The 16337-nt window shown below is 40.6% G+C and overlaps 2 protein-coding genes across 10 annotated transcripts in view; both read right to left on the bottom strand.

Annotated features, from left to right (window-relative positions):
- The window catches only part of AXDND1 (axonemal dynein light chain domain containing 1), a 106376-nt gene extending 100451 nt beyond the window's left edge, over positions 1-5925 (bottom strand). For 4 of the 6 annotated variants that reach the window (XM_038542357.1, XM_038542356.1, XM_038542359.1 and 1 more), the window contains exons 1-2: positions 5770-5925; positions 1913-2115 (exon numbers count right to left, since the gene is read on the bottom strand). In XM_038542357.1, coding sequence (XP_038398285.1) covers positions 1913-2012 — 100 coding nt within the window. In that variant the 5' untranslated portion in view covers positions 2013-2115; positions 5770-5925. Of the gene's footprint in view, positions 1-1912; positions 2116-2852; positions 2870-5769 lie in introns of those variants that run through there. The other 2 variants (XM_038542355.1, XM_038542358.1) reach the window with 2 other exon arrangements.
- Positions 5926-6425: 500 nt separating this feature from the next.
- Positions 6426-16337, bottom strand: part of SOAT1 (sterol O-acyltransferase 1) — a 74996-nt gene continuing 65084 nt past the window's right edge. For all 4 annotated transcript variants that reach the window (XM_038542363.1, XM_038542361.1, XM_038542362.1 and 1 more), the window contains 4 exons: positions 15293-15391; positions 13398-13533; positions 12688-12833; positions 6426-11389 (listed from right to left, as the gene is read on the bottom strand). In XM_038542363.1, the coding sequence (XP_038398291.1) occupies positions 11333-11389; positions 12688-12833; positions 13398-13533; positions 15293-15391 (438 nt within the window). In that variant the 3' untranslated portion in view covers positions 6426-11332. The remainder of the gene's footprint in view (positions 11390-12687; positions 12834-13397; positions 13534-15292; positions 15392-16337) is intronic.

The raw sequence follows: 16337 nt of genomic DNA on the forward strand, positions 1-16337 counted from the left end.
TAAGACAGTTTTGAGAGCTTTTTGGAGGAATGTGTTCTACTTTTTCTATTACAAGTCCCTGTCAATAAGCAAAAGGTCATAAAGAAACTTAACTTTGTTCACATTTCCTTATGCCTCTATTTCCCACATTACTCATGGAAGGGAGGATGATGTTAGGGCTCCAGAAAATTGAATTATGAGTCTCTGAAAGTTAGACTATTAATAAGAATGCTTTTTCTCTGTAAATCACTAAGACACTGGTAAACTGACGGAGACTTGTGTCTTGTGGGACTTTAATCTATATTAGCAAATCATTTGTTTTTCCCTTCCCTTAGTCTTAGGGCAGCCAGGAGTGCTTGAGGAGTGTCACACACAGCCCACCCAGGATGGGGAGCTGGGAGGGTTGCGGGGTGTCAGCTTGTGCTTTGCCCTCAGCTTGCCTTCTGCTCCATCATCATTAATTCCTATAAGGAGGTATCATGCCTTACTGGTTCACCAGCACAACTTCCAAAGTTCGCATTACCAAATCTCTTTATCTCTTGAATGTCTGAAATGGGTTTAGAACATCACAAGAAACAAGAAGGGGGAAAAATTGCTGGAGGGGGCTTTAGGACAATCTCCCTTAAAAAAACAAGATGAAGGTGTTGGAGGGATTTTTGGCATAATGGGAGTAGGGATGAGTCTAGTGGATTCTTCTTTTAGTGCAGTTCTGCATTCATCTGTATATGAATGAAAATCTTAAGGAATTATTGTCATTTAGAATAATTATTGAGACCCGCTACGAACTGGTTCTTTAAAGTCAGAGCCCAGGTACCAAAAAAGTACTTTCATACAACTACTGGAACTTAAAACAGTGAATTTAACACAATATAAAATTAGGGATGCCTGGGACGCCTGGGTAGCTCAGTGGTGGAATGTCTGCCTTTGGCTCAGGTCGCGATCCCTGGGTCCTGAGATCGAGTCCTGATCAGGCCCAGGCCTGCTTCTCCCTCTGCCTCTCTCTATGTTTTGAATAAATAAAAATCTTTAATAAATAAATAAAACCTTCAAAACAACTAGGGGTGCCTGGATGCTTCAGTCAGTTGAGTATATGACTTTTTTTAAATGAATTATATTATTTATTTGAAAGAGAGAGCAAGGGAGAGCACAAACAGCTGGAACGGCAGACAGAGGGAGAGGTGAAGGGAGAAGCAGGTTCCCCAGTGAGCAGGGGGCCAGACGTGGGGCTCCATCCCAGGACCCTGGGCTCAGGACAGGAGGTGGAAGCAGAGGCCTGACTGAGCCACCCAGGTGCGCCAAGCCCAGGACTCTTGATTTCCGCTCTGGTCATGATCTCAAGGTGGCGAGATCGAGCCTCCCTCGCACTCTGCACTTGGCCGGGGAGTATGCTTGGGTTTTCTTCCTCTCTTTCTGTTGCTCCCCTCACCCTCCTCTTTCTCTCTCTAAAATAAATAACTGAATCTTTTTAAAAAAGTCATAGCTGGGGATCTCTGAGTGGCTCAGCGGTTTAGCACCGCCTTCAGCCCGGGGCGTGATCCTGGAGTCCCGGGATGGAGTCCCGCGTCAGGCTCCCTGCATGGAGCCTGCTTCTCCCTCTGCCTGTGTCTCTGCCTCTCTCTCCCTCTCTTTGTATCTCATGAATAAATAAAATCCTTAAAAATAAAAAAATATAAAATAAAATAAAAAATAAAAAGTCATAGCAATATAGAACTCAACATCCTTTGAAAAAAAGTCTTTAGGTGTAGTGGTGAGGCAGGCCTCTGGCTCAAAAGAACTATAAAAGGAATGGCTTTTGATTTTACTGAAACAAGTGTAGTGTAAAAACTAAAGTAATGACGGCATCCTGGAATCTGGGATTCAGGGGAACCGGGGCCGTGAGTTCCACCGAGGGCCACGATCCCTGTCGGTGTGCGGGATCTGTGAGGAACCTTACCCGTCTCCTCCTTGGAGGCAGACACCTTTAACGTTTTGCCCTCAGGTGCGGGCACGGAGGTTAGGAACGTGGAGGGCGTCTTCGGAAGAGACATAACCATCAAGGTCTCCCACCACTCTTTAGTCACTTGAAATATCGCTCCGGAAAGTCAACTTAGAAACAAGCCAGCGGTGTCCTCGCATTTGGCAACGCTGCCGCGCGTCCTGCAGCAACAGGAGAGAGAGACCCACGGGGCGCGGCGTCACGGCCGGGCTCCTAACTCCTCCAGCAGCGCCGCTTCCCGCGCCAGGAGCCCGCGCGCCCTCGGGTCACCTGCCGCGGCGGGGGGCGGGGCGCGCCGGAGCCCCGCCCCGGAAGGAGCCGCCCGCCCCGCCCCCCGACGCGCGGGGCCCTGGGGCGCACCGAGGCCGAGGCCGAGGCCGAGGCCGAGGCCGCGCCGCCGCGGCACCGCAGGCGTGGGAAGCGCCGTGTGTCGCCATAGAAACGCAGGACCCCGAGCTCTCGCGGCCCTCGCCGGGGGCTGTCTCCCGCGGTGCCGGCGGCGGAGGGAGACCGCGAGGCAGCCATCCCGGCCCTCGGGGATGCGGCGGTTTTACCCGCAGCGTAGGTTCGGCAGCCACGGAGAACACAAATATTTAATCGGGTTGCTCTCACAGCAGGAGCGCGGATATGTCTACACCGCGGCGCTCCCGCCCGCAGGTCGTGGCCAGTGCGCAGGCGCCAGCGGTGCCCGGGGTGCCCCCCGCCCCCGCGCGGCCCCCACCCGAGGCGCCGCCAGGTGGGAGCCAGCCTCCCCTAAGACAACCGTGCTTGCATCGTTCTCTCCCAACTTGCTTTTTCGTTTTTCATATTTTCCTAAAAGCCAAATGCAGGGCGAAACCACGTAACCATAGGAACCCAGAGCCTGTCGGTTGAGGCTGATGCGGATGCTGCCCCTGACCTTGACCTTGCGATCGTCTTCCTCCGGACGGACGCGCGACCCCGACCCCACCCGGCTGCACGCTCAAGGCATTCTTAGGTCGGCGTGGCTTTTTTTTTTTTTTTTTTGGCTGGAGGCAGGGAAGGAGATTGCGATTTGGGCGGAGCCGAGCCAAGCAAAAATGTTGGGGCTTCCTAAGAACCTGTTCTTTTTTTTTTTTTTAATAAATTTTTTATTGGTGTTCAATTTGCCAACATACAGAATAATACCCAGTGCTCATCCCGTCAAGAACCCGTTCTCAGGAAAGAAGGGGATAAACGCATTCGCTTGGAGAAGAATTCCCTTCCCTTATCGCCACCGGTGGTTGTTTTCTATGAAGATGGAGCCTTGGGGCGGCTCCGTGGCTCAGTGGTTGGGGGCCTGGTTTCTGCTCGGGTCATGACCTCGGGGTCCTGGGGTGGAGCTCCCAGAAGGCTCCCTACTCAGCGGGGAGCCTGCTTCTCCCTTGGCCTCTGCTTAGTGTCGCTAATGAAAGGATCCGTAAATGTAAAGGAGACACAAATCTAGGCACTGCTCTGCTCGCTCTCAAAATTTCAATAACTACACTTCCTTAGAATTCTAGCAATATTATAAATTCCCTAATACCGCTACCTTAAAAAAAAAAATGGGGTCTTTAATGCTAAATAGTACTGGTGGAATTCCAGTGTCTAAATGACTCTAGTCTGGCAAATATATTTTAGAAGGGAAAATAACTCGATCTACTGTCCTGTTCCTTAGTACCTAACCACACTGTCTGACCCAAACACCTTTGCTGAGTGGTGTTTGAAAATCAACTGGACAGTTCTGCTCCTGAGCTGATGGATTTGGTTTCTGGTTTTCAGGATAATTGCAATTAAAAATATGAGCAGAGTGTTGAAAATAAAAACAACAGTCTCAACACAGTGCCTGAGTGGCTCAGTCAGGTATGCATCCAGCTCTTGGTTTCAGCTCAGGTCATGGTTTTATGGATGGTTGGATGGAGCCCCTAGTGAGCTCTGCAGTCGGGGGGAGTCTGCTTTAAGATTCTCTCCTTCTGTCCCTCCCCACACTCTCCCTCTAAAATAGATCTTTAAAACACAATCATACACACATAAGCTCAGTGGCTCCTTTTAATTCTCCCTAGTGAAACATCTTGGCTGTCTGAGCATTTTAGCCTTTAGCCCTATCCCATCTATTTTTCTCTCAATTTTCCAAGAATCACAATAGACACAGAGCACTCATAAATAGCACACATGTATTTCCCTCTAAGGACTGGCAAATAAACAAGTAAAGGGCAAAAGCAATGCACAAGCAGGTGGAAGGTCATTTTCTCCAGTTTGCTTTCCTCCTTCCTCACTTCCATTCTAGTTTGGAACCAAAACCAGAAGACTGAACTTCAGAAATCCTAACATTCCAACGTTCAGCTTACACAGTTTATTAAGCTTTTGGGTACTGGAAGAACAAGGTAACTCCTTCATATTCTTAACCTAGTTTTTAAAAAGTAGGGCATTGATAGAACAGATGAGGACAAGTGAACAGATTCAAGAGACACATAAAGTAAAAATCTGTAGAATGTGTGGTATGAAGAAAAAGGCGTCAAAAGTTACTTCTCATTTTCTATCCTGTGTATGGTGTGATTATATATACTGTTTCCCAAGCAAAGGTCTGCATTTAAGTTGTAGAAGTATGTGAAGCAGTAAGCACAAAAACAGAGGAGCACTTAAAAATATTACAGTAAGGCCATAGCTATTGAAGAATATAATTGCTACTCGGGGGAAACTCCTCTCATAATTTTGAAAGATCACAAGGGATCCCTAAGGTGGAAAGAAGTTAAGCATTATTGAGGTCTTCAATGGAAAATATCATAGCAAAATCCAAAATGAGCAAGTAATAACTTTCCTAAATAAAAACCTCATAATAGTAAAAATCCCAGCTGTAGTTATAAACAAGGCTAACTGAGCTTGTTGGCATGGACTAACTCCTGTGGCAGCCTAACACCACCCACTCAGCAGTGGGGTCCTCTGGCTTCGACTGGACAGTATCTAAGAAGAGTTTCAGTGTGATCACCAAACATGCCCTGAGCTAGGAAAAAAAACACATGGAGTATGTTTGCACCAATCCTTTTACCAATTCAAGGCTTTTGACAGAGAAAGAAAGAACAAGCTGGGGAGGGTCAGTAGGGGAGAGCCCTATGCAGGGCTCAATCTCATGGCCCTGAGATCATGACCTGAGCTGAAATCAAGAGTCTGGACGCCTAACTGACTGAGCTACCCAGCCGGCCCCTACCACATCAGTTTTTACGTGTGTGGGCACTTCCATATAACATGCATAGCTTCCTAAAGGAGTCTGAGTGGGAAGCAGGCCTGCGTTTGCACTTAATGTAGTTAAAGAATGAAGGTATCAATAAATGTGGTGAAGGAGACAAAGAAATCTAGGCACCGCCCAAGGAAGTGCCTCTCAGGGGAAGAGTAACTTCTTGTGTTGCTTCCACAGAAGGACATTCCTAAAACTGAAATGATGCCTCAGCCTATCTTAGTTCTGTCATTATTAAGTACCCTTCTTCTGATTCCACATGGGTATGCCTACAGGAAGAAATAGAATTTTGGTTTCGTTCACACCGCACACCTGGAATGTGGCGTTGATGCAATCTAGAATAAATTCATCTTTCTCATCATAAAATGGGCTTCTACAAAGCAAATTCAGTCAGCAAGCATGCCAACCTGAGTATGCCATTCTCTGTGTGACTTCTCAATCTATTTATAAACTGGTATTCCAGTTTTTTTCATCATATTCATGAACTTTGTTCACTGGAGTCCAAATGCAAGCTGAGCCTAAAAGGTCAGGACCCTCAACTTGAGTAAATCATCAAGGAAAACTGCCACACTGTGGCTTTGCCCGAGTATGCCCAAAGAATACTCACTTGATCCAAGAAACAGGGAGGGGCACATCTTATTTCTGAAGCAATCTCCCCCTTCCCACTCCTCTGGCCCTGCAGAAGAGGTGGCTAGAGCTAGAGCATGGAAGAAGAGAGGACTTCCTGGCTATTAGAACGAGGATGCATCTATGCAAAGAATGTTGTGATGTCAAATCCTACTCATAATGGGTTCCTATTACGAGGAGATTCTTTGGAGGAAGGAAATCAGTTTCTTGCGTCAACAAAATCAGTTTCCCCAAGTCTTATCTGAAAAGGCACATTTCTTGACCAACAGATTTTCTACCATCCATTAGAAAACTAAGTCCGTGTCTACCCATTAGGGGAGGAGGTGGGTACATTTTTCAGAAATAGCCATTCACAAGTTTTAACAGGCAAACTGCAGGAGTCAGGCAACAAATAATGACCACAATAATGAGAGGAGGCTCAAAGTATCAGTGTCACAACTGGCCTCTATCATTTATTAATTTGTAACATGGCTCCCTCTCCGTCATTCCGGATAAGAAAGTTTTTGTTACTTACCTTCTCTTTGGCTGTATTCAGCACATAAAGCTGCCTGACACTAAGATGAAAAACATCTGTAATCATGAAATACTTAGACATTGAGTAAAATTAAAATGCTTTTAAAAACAAGAGAGACTAGGTTCTTTCCAAATATATTTATTTACCACATTCTTCACATATGCAATATTTTGCCATTTTCTATGTAGATTTTTAAGTTAATCTTAAGACAATGCATACTGAACAAAGTGAGAGTACCAGTGATTATACAAACAGGGCAGGGCGTTCAGGGGAGACTCCTGAGTAGAATTCAGGAAAAGAGCAGACACAAGTGACTTAGAAAAAAACATCTTTAATTATAGAAAAACTTTTAAAACAACCTCAGATCTCCATGAACTTTCAGCTGCGTTCAGAACACGATGGATTTAAAGCGCAAGCTAGATAAGTGTAAACATGGGAAGGAGGCTGTCACACTGGCCCAAATGGTAGAGCTGGAGTTGGAGCTCTCATCTCACCCAAGAATTGGCACATGCGCACATGGGAATTCAAATTATATCCCTAACTGCTTGCATGCACAAACTGCCTCATGTCTCAGTTATTTAAAACAATAAGAACACCTACCATGTCATTAAAACAAACGAACACCAAAAACACAGTGGAGTATCTGCTAGCTTAAAGGTTAGCACTCCCTTGGGAAGGGCATATGGGAAGCAGAAATAGTGAATATAATGTTGAAATAAGGAAGAAAGGAAAAAGGAATACAGAAGAGGCAGTTCTAGTTTTTAAACTGTATCACTTCTGAGATTAACCCTTTCTTTTTCTCAAATCCAAATTAGCTATTAAAAAGTCTTTATGCTTTACAGAAAAAAAAAACTTTATTAAGGGCTTTGAAGATTATATAGATTGAACATCAATAATGATAAAACTGTAAAATTGTACAAACAGGACATTAAATTTAGGATGAGAAAGAGCATGGGCAGACCAAGCAGGAAGGACTCCATTCTCCTGTTTCAACCAGAGTTGAAGTTGTGTTTTACCTCCTTTATAAACTGGGTTCCAAAATTCTATTACCTGATAGAAATTTTAGTGATGTTCGAATACTCAAATGTTTATCAGCTTTACTAATAATACTCACTTTATTCCTCAAAACCGTTATGTCCCAGTTTCAATTTTTGAGCCATAAACATAAAGCCTAGAGATAAGATACATAAAACAATATCCAAGACAGATCTTTCTGATAGTATATACGCACGTATATGTAAACTGTATTATATAAACTATATATATGTCACATAAATTTTGCACAAGATTAGTAAGCGAGTCCATTACACGTTATTAACAAAAGAATGAACTATCTTCCATTAAGAATTTTGCCTTCCAAGATTATAAGCATTCTTTACACTGGCAAAAAGTAAGACTTCGTTAGTTTCTTTCCTCTCCATAAATTCTAAAATTTAACTACAAGGTACACAGTAGTTCTAACAGTAAAATACCTAGGTGAAAGCAGAGATGCTTTTCTTTTTAGCAGCTTACCTTTATGCTAAACAGATAAAGAAGAAACTAATTTTGGAGGTGGAAACATGAGTGCCTTTAAAACTCTTGTTAAATTCTTGTCAGTTCCATTATGGGAGTGCTTATTGTATCCGTCAAAGTAGGACGGGGATTCACATCATACAGAGTCTATTTAAAAGCACATATTCTCAGGAATGTGCAGCATTTGAAAACATTCGCATTTTTAAAAGATTCCAACGAGATGATGAGGATTCAGGTTTAGAATTTATGGAAGGTAAGAAGATAATGAGGCCCGTTTTCCGCCAGGGCTAGTGTTTTGCAACAACCCTATGAGGTAGCTCTTGCCCCATTTTACAGATGAGGAAAACTGTGGCTCTGATAAATGAAGCAACCGTGCCCACTGTCACACTGCCAGTAGGATGGGGCTATCTTTGTCAAACATCACATTCCTTTTTGCTGCACCAGTGGTTTTCTAACTGGATATTTGGGGGTAGGAGACAATGGGTGTCCCAAACAACAGGACTCCAGCCCTGCATCCCAGTCTCAACCAGTGGCAGCTATATTTTATCTGTTTTGCATGCTAGGATTAAGTGTAACAATTTTAATGGTTTCATAACTGAAACTTCGTACATCAGGCCACTGGTTACTACAGTTATGTTCCTTTACCTTCATTATTTTTCCCCATACAAAACAATGAACTGGACTTAAAATTACTCATGATCACACAAAACAAACATATCTTTTTGCATAAAAGATCTCAATTCATAAAGTGTATACCTTTTGGGGCTGCATAACCCACATGACCAACCTTATACATAATGTTCTTTTAGGTTTTCAGGATTCCATTCTTCAGGCAAGTATAATTTTAAAATTCATTGGAAACTGCCTACACTAAATGAATGACTTGTACAACATAATCTGCATTTGCAATTAGAGAATATTTACACAATGTACCTTCTTTACCTGCCAACGTCCCTCACTCTTACCCTACAAACTGAAAGGAAAAAACATTTTCCGCACTCCTCATGCTTCCAAAAGCAAAAAGTAGTTACTGAAAGGTTAAAAGGAGCCTCAATTTTCTAATTATTAATTCTAACATAAAGCAAGCAACTTCCCTTAGGCAACTGCAGGAGATTAAGCCACCAAAAACAAACAGACCACTCCCTTTTCCTTCACTATCCAGGACTGAGAATGAAAGCATCTAACAGATTTATAACAAAATTTGAGATTTAACCGTTGTCCTAGAGAAAATACCCACAATAAAGGTACTATCACTAATAGTTCTTGTAGGAAAGAAGTTTTAAACTCTTTCCTTTTCAAAAGGAACAAAGTATCCTCCTGTAACTAATTTTCACCCCTATTAGCAAAAGAGGAAAAATCAATAAATCTTCCTGAAACACATGAGAAGTTTTAATTTATTTAGGAGTGCAAGTAGTGGTTCAAATAAACAGACATTTGCCAAGAGCAGCTAACAGTTAAGACCATGGCTATCAAACTAGTTTCTCAAAAGTAGCTACTACTCCAAGCGTTTTGTGAAAATTTCTTAGGGCAGTCTTACCTGTTCTAAAGAGCCTTTAGTTTTAAACATGTTTTTTGTTGTCACCTCAAGGTCTTGGACAGAAAAATAAAATCACTAATAAAGGGAAGATGAGAGCTGGAAACAAAAAGCGTTCAATCCAATAAATATAATATTCAGAATCAGTACAGAGCAACAAAGTGAATAAGCAATGAGAATGTTACATTTACAGCTGAATTTCAACAGAAATACAGATCTAAGCGTTCCATTCTCTGCCTTCATTTGATGACTTACTCATACACAAGGCTTTAGACCAATCTGATTTTCTTAACTCCCTCATTATATTTAAAATGTAGTTATAAATTCAAGTGACTCATTTTAATCTTTCATAAAAATCCCAGAGATTAAAAGGTTTATTAAAGCAGTCTTGTTTGGAGGTGATGGCCCCATCACAATTATGTCACCACCATACAATTACTGCTTGGGAACATGTGCACTACTTTTTTAAAAATGTCCTGATAACACACACATTTGTCTGTTAAAATTAGATTAGATATCTGAAAACTGCATAAACTCATCTGGATCAGAGGTACTGGAATAAAACAGGTAAAGAGGCTGGGTACTTGTCCAAATTAAGTTGTTCATACTAAAAACTCCATTCACCTTCTTGTGACACTCAAACTGACTTTAAAAGAATCCCAAAGAGATGTCCCAAAACTTTTTGGATAGTCAGTAAGGCTATTAGAATACCAACACAGCTTCTCAAGTTGGCTACTCCAAATAAAAATCATCTTTTGGGTAATTCTTTAAGTCTCATTTCTTTGAGTGGAAGATTCAGCCACTTTCATATCCCATTCCAAATACTCGGTCTTTACAAACAATTAATCATTCCTCAAACATATAAACAAAATAATTCCTGCACACCACACTGTATTAGAAATGGGCATCTTATAACATGGAAACATCACATAATAGAGTACATTTTCTTGAAAATGATTAATTCGTTTCATCTAAAGTATACTACCATTGAAAGTGTAATAATAGAGCAGTGCAGAAGCCAGCTTCTGTATCTTTAAAAATCACTTTAATATTAATGGAGGTGACTAATACTTATATGTTACAGACTTACTAGTCTGCAAAATATTGCAAGTCAGTATTTAACAAAGAAAGGGTACTGCATAACTTCCCAAAAGTTATTAAAGTTTAAATTTAAAAATGTTGCCTTCCACAGAGGTTCCAAGATAAAATAATTTAAACACATGATTGACTCAGCAAATCTTTTTTAAAAATTACTTTGGAAGTTATAAAAGAAACTGTCTTTTTTTTGTCTGGTGCCACTTCTTTCTTTTTCCCTTCCTACTTCTGTTCCCTCAATATGTAATATTTTGGATGTAAACTCAAGGTGAAAGATGTAATTCTGCTTCACAGAAACCATGACCTATACTTCATAAAGAAAAGGTAAAAACTGAGTAGAACTGAACTTTTCTCAAAAGAAAAATACAATTAGAATGTATAACGAGATTATCTTTGGAAACTAGAGGTTTTTGCTCTACTAGAAATAGCAAAACGTTCCACCTTATTTCTTTCCCTAAGTACACAGCTAATTAGCATACATTCCAACAGTGTGCCTGAAAAAAATTTCTAAAGCCCAAAATATTTGAATGATTTCTTCCTAAGTGTTTTGGCTAATTCAGTGGCTAAGGAAACATGATGTTTAGTCTCGATGTTTAGATGGAGTCAAAAAACAGAAACCGAGCAAAACTGTCATTATGTCAGCTACAAGTCTCCCTTCTCCCAAAAAGGCAAAAATGAAAAAAAAAAAAAAAAAATACTGCTTTAAGTGCACAAGATCCAGTAAACTCCCAACATCTCAGCTGACCTAGGAGTGGAGCGAGCCATCCATAAGTGTGGAGTGATCCAAATACCACAGATAACTTCAGGAACAGCTGGAAACGGATGCTGGCCCCAGATCACGAAGAGTAGCCATCTTCAATGTCAAGGAATGAATCAGAGTCCAAGCTTCTAAAACACATAACGACAAGTCCAGGAACGTGGCCGGATATAATCCAGAAATGTGGGCTTCGATGGGAAAAAAAAGAAAGGAAGAGTAGTTTATTTGCACGCACCAAGTGCACAAGGCGTCGGAGTGGGAAGAGGGAGTGGATGTTAAACACTGCACACCTACAATTCCTCCCAGCATTTCTGTAACTTAGGCTATAAGCAGGCTCACTAATTTAAAAGATGTTCATTATGTTTATCTACAGCATGGGTTATATTGATTTAGAAGTTTTACACAAAGCTTTTCAAGTCCAGTACACTCTCTCTATCAATTACATGGACTTCTGACCAAATTCCAAGCAGGCACTACCTTTTTTCTGTATCTTGCAGAAACCTATTAGTGGCCTAAAACCTAATTTTTGATAGGTAAGGATGATAAGATATATATACAAATTACTGTAATAAAAAGTTTAAAATTAATAAATTACATGAGAACAGATGAAGCATTATGAAAGTTCAGAAATAGGAAAAGACTGAAGCAAGAATTTGAAAAAGCTGGAAGATGTTGCATCCAAAGTGGTTTCTGAGAAAATAAAATCTGGCAGGTGGAATCAGAGTGCAGAGGGCAGCATCACCAGACAGACCAAACCCACTGGTTCAGATGCACAAAGGGCATTAAGTAAGAAATAAGGAGGGGGGCATGAGGGCAGCATAAGAAAAACAGGACAGATAGGAGGAAAAGCTTTGGGAGAGAAACTGATTAATTTGATTACAGGCATCTTCAGTTACAGGTACCTACGAGAAATACTCAGGCAGATGTATCAAGAAGGCACCCCCTAACTATTTGCGAGTTATCCATATGCAGCTATAAAAGTGAAAGATTTAAAAATGAGACTCTTACATAATTACAAACAACAACAACAAAGAATCAAGGGGAATGGAATCCTAGGCATATGAGTATAGCAGGACATTTTCGCAGAGTTTATTGCTCTGGGAAGGAAGAGGTGAGAGATGTATATATGTAGGTGGTGGGCAGGGGGGATATGCAGTGCTACTGAGAAGACCCTGCAGAACACCTACATTTTCAGGACACAGAAAGGAAGTTAGAAGATGCTAAAGAAAAAGCAGTGAAGTAGGGTAGGTGGGCAGGGGGAGGGGGTGAGAGAGAAAACCAAGAACTAGAAGCTAGAAGCTAGAAGCATTCAATGTACATAAAACTCTCAAAGACTCTCAAAGAAAATGAGCTAATCCTTTTACTCCTCATTTTCCATCCCCTTAATATTAATTAATTAATTCAGCATCATCTGCACTACTCTTCTCTTTAATGTTGCCTACCAACCCTCATAATTGGGGACACTCTAGTCTGCCTGAGGACTCACATTTTTTAGAGGACAGTGTTGCCGTGCATACCACTCTTGGGAATAAAAGCACAGGATGACTCCATGGCCAGCGAAAAGAGAAGTCCACATCATAACATTCCAAATAGGCCTTTTCCGACTATCATTGACAATGAAGTTGAAAGCCACTGAAATTATAATGATAAAAAATATATACTTATCAAAACATCCACCAGGAAACAGGGGGCCTCCAATTATGTGCTGTAATCATGTAAGTATCACAATTAGCATCAACTGTGGACACACAGTTGGCTGTTGGTTCTGCAAGTAAAACTGAAGCTTCAGTGTTAGAATTTATTAATCAGTAATTAGTTGGAAATTACAGACTATTCAGAACAGGTGAAAATACATTTCATGGAATCATTCATATTTTAACTTGTCCTTCCCTCCACCACCCAAAGAAGGGTCCACATTATTCAGGGGTGAACCCTGACAGAGTTTATGCAGACGTTGTTTATAGTCTCCATGGCCTCCCAAATCACTGTTAACATTAGTCTTCAAGAGGCTACTCTACTTCAAAGGGTGAGCATCCTGCGACAGTGTATTTCATTACTCAAAATCAATGCTAACCGTCTGATGAACACTGCCTTGAAATGGTATTGCTACGATCTAGTTTTCTACCCTTAGACTTTATTTCCTAAATTTCTCTTTTAGCTTGATACTCACAACTCCCAGCGTGCCAAGATACTTACTTCCAAAGAACATGAACAGCACGAAAAGCACTGGATAGAAAAAGTTCAAGCAAACAGCTAGGGCATATTCATGCACTACAGCAGACACAGCAAAGACAGCTAACATGGCAGCCGATTTGAATCTCTTAGTGAAAAACTAGGGTAAAAGGAGAATATGAAAAAGTAATTTTTAAAAAAGTAATTAAGCTCAAAATATATACAGCTGACCCTTGAACAACATGGGTTTGAACTGCTGGGTCCTCTTATTCAATTAATACAGCATAGTACAGATGTTATTTCCTTATGATATCCTTTTTATTCCTTATGATATTCTTAATAACATTTTCTTTTCTCTAGCTTACTTTATTGTAATAATACAGCATATAATACCTATAACGTACAAAATGCATGTTAACCAACTATTTATGTTATCAGTAAGGTTTCCAGTCAATAACAAATGATTAGTAGTTAAGCTTCAAGGGAGTCAAAAAATTATATGCAGATTTTTGTGTGGGAGGATCAGCACCCCTATCCACCTTGTTCAAGAGTCAAATGTATTACAAGACTTATAATTATCACATGCTAAAGGCATCTATTTAATTATGTCTATATTTGACTTTTTCAATCTATTCCTTGGATTAATCCAAATGTAGTGAATAATTACAATAAATATCTATGCTTTAAAATCCTTATTTTAAAAAAATCCTTATTTTACTAAAATGAGGCACTGTCAAAACCATAAATGTTGAAAGAACTAGGCCTATTTAGGGCAGCCTGGGTAGCTCAGCAGTTTAGCGCCGCCTTCAGCCCAGGGCATGATCCTGGAGACCCGGGATCGAGTCCCACATCAGGCTCCCAGCATGGAGCCTGCTTCTCCCTCTGCCTGTGTCTCTACCTCTCTGTCTCTCTGTTTTTCATGAATAAATAAATAAAATCTTAAAAAAAAAGAAGTGGGCATATTTTAAAAAACATATTTGCAACCTGTATTTGTAAGTCACTACAGTGGACAAAACATAATTTTTATATATAAATGGACATTCAACCCTTAGAGTAACATTGTATGGTAGATAAGGTAGGCGTCCTCTCCATTTTCACTATGATTTAGAAAGAAATGCCATGCTTTGTCCATAAGTGACACTACACTTATGAATGAAAGAACACTTGACTATAGTGCTATTTGTACTATGACCTGCTGTCACTTAGCCAAATAGTGACTTACTTACTAAAATCTGCAATCCAGAGATACCAGGGATAATCGATAATGACATTCAAGATTACATTTCATCAGTCTAAATACATTCTAAAGAATATCCCAAAGACACATATCATCAATTGGAGAGAAATAAATCCAACATAAGTGTTTCCCTACATTAGCAAGAAAACAAAAAATAAAAAAATAAAAGTTAGAGGGAGCTTAATTGTTGGCAATGAGATTCATAAGAAATGACCCATTATTGGTGGATCATTTCAACTTCTCTAAATGCCTCAATGCATTCTTACTTCAAAATCATGTAAAACAAAACCCAGAGGGATCCCTGGGTGGCGCAGCGGTTTGGCGCCTGCCTTTGGCCCAGGGCGTGATCCTCGAGACCAGGGATTGAATCCCACGTGGGGCTCCCGGTGCATGGAGCCTGCTTCTCCCTCTGCCTGTGTCTCTGCCTCTCACTCTCTCTCTGTGTGACTATCATAAATAAATAAAAATTTATAAAAAAAAAAACAAAAAAAAAACAGAGCAAAACCATGGTATTAGATCTAGTTAATTGTACATACTGGTCTCTAAGCAGTATTGTTCAAAGCATAAGGTTTCTTGAATATAAATGGCCCACAGAGAAGTAAAGACCACTTCTAGATGATAATAATACTTTCTGGAAAAGAATCTACCATTTCTTGAACATCAACTAAATCTTGCTGCTTACCCAGAGAAAGTCCTTGTAAGCATAGTAATACAGCCAGTCATGAACCACCACGTTCCAGGTCCTGTAATAATTAGAGTATGACGTAGAGTTCCACCAATCCTGAAGAAAAAAAAGCAAAGGTTTAAAACTACACAGATACATATACATACACATATACACAGAGAACCAAAGCAAAATCCCCTGCATATTCCTAAAGAACAAATACATACAACATAATATCCAGAGTGTGTTATTATGATAATTTGTTAGTCCATACACTAATGTCAGAAAAATCTTGAAAGGCATTTTGTTCACTAGTGCTCAGCTCAATATATGACATTAATTTTAATTCCTTTTTTTTTAAGATTTTATTTATTTCTTCATGAGACACACAGAGAGAGAGGCAGAGACACAGGCAGAAGGAGAAGCAGACTCTCTTCAGGGAGCCCGAGGCGGGACTCGATCCCCAGATCCCAGGATCACGCCCTGGGTCAAAGGCAGACATTCAACCACTGAGCCACCCAGACGTCCCTAATTTTAGTTCTATAGATGAAGTCCCTAACTTCATTTTGTCTCATTATCAAAAGAGTTATGACAGAAGATACAGAACATATAGAGTCATTAAATATAAGGTTCATCTAAATAGCAATCAGTAAATCCCCTTACCTGGCTAAAACACAGGGAGAGAATTCTATGGTCCTATAGACTTAGTGTGATAGCCCCAGGAGCTATCCTGCTGGTACCATAATGACAAAATTTACATTGTACAAGGAGACAATGGTTACCTGTAATATCTTTCTCCCTACTTTAAGATCAGATCAATGGAATCAAGAGAGTGCAACCCACAACCCCGTTTCTTTGAGAAAGAAGTGGAAGGCTTCGACTGTTGCCAGAACTACACAAACAAAACTCTAGCGGGCTTTAGGCAGGATCATAGAACACCGTCAACACCTTGGCTCTTGTCTAGAACTTAATTTCAACTTTGTCAAATGTGAGAATACTATTTTAAATGTAACTAATGCCTTTCAAAAATAAAGGAGGGAAAAGTTATTTCCTTTAGGAACTA

Source organism: Canis lupus, chromosome 7 (genome assembly GCF_011100685.1).
Source record: "Canis lupus familiaris isolate Mischka breed German Shepherd chromosome 7, alternate assembly UU_Cfam_GSD_1.0, whole genome shotgun sequence".
In the NCBI taxonomy this organism is placed as follows: domain Eukaryota; kingdom Metazoa; phylum Chordata; class Mammalia; order Carnivora; family Canidae; genus Canis; species Canis lupus.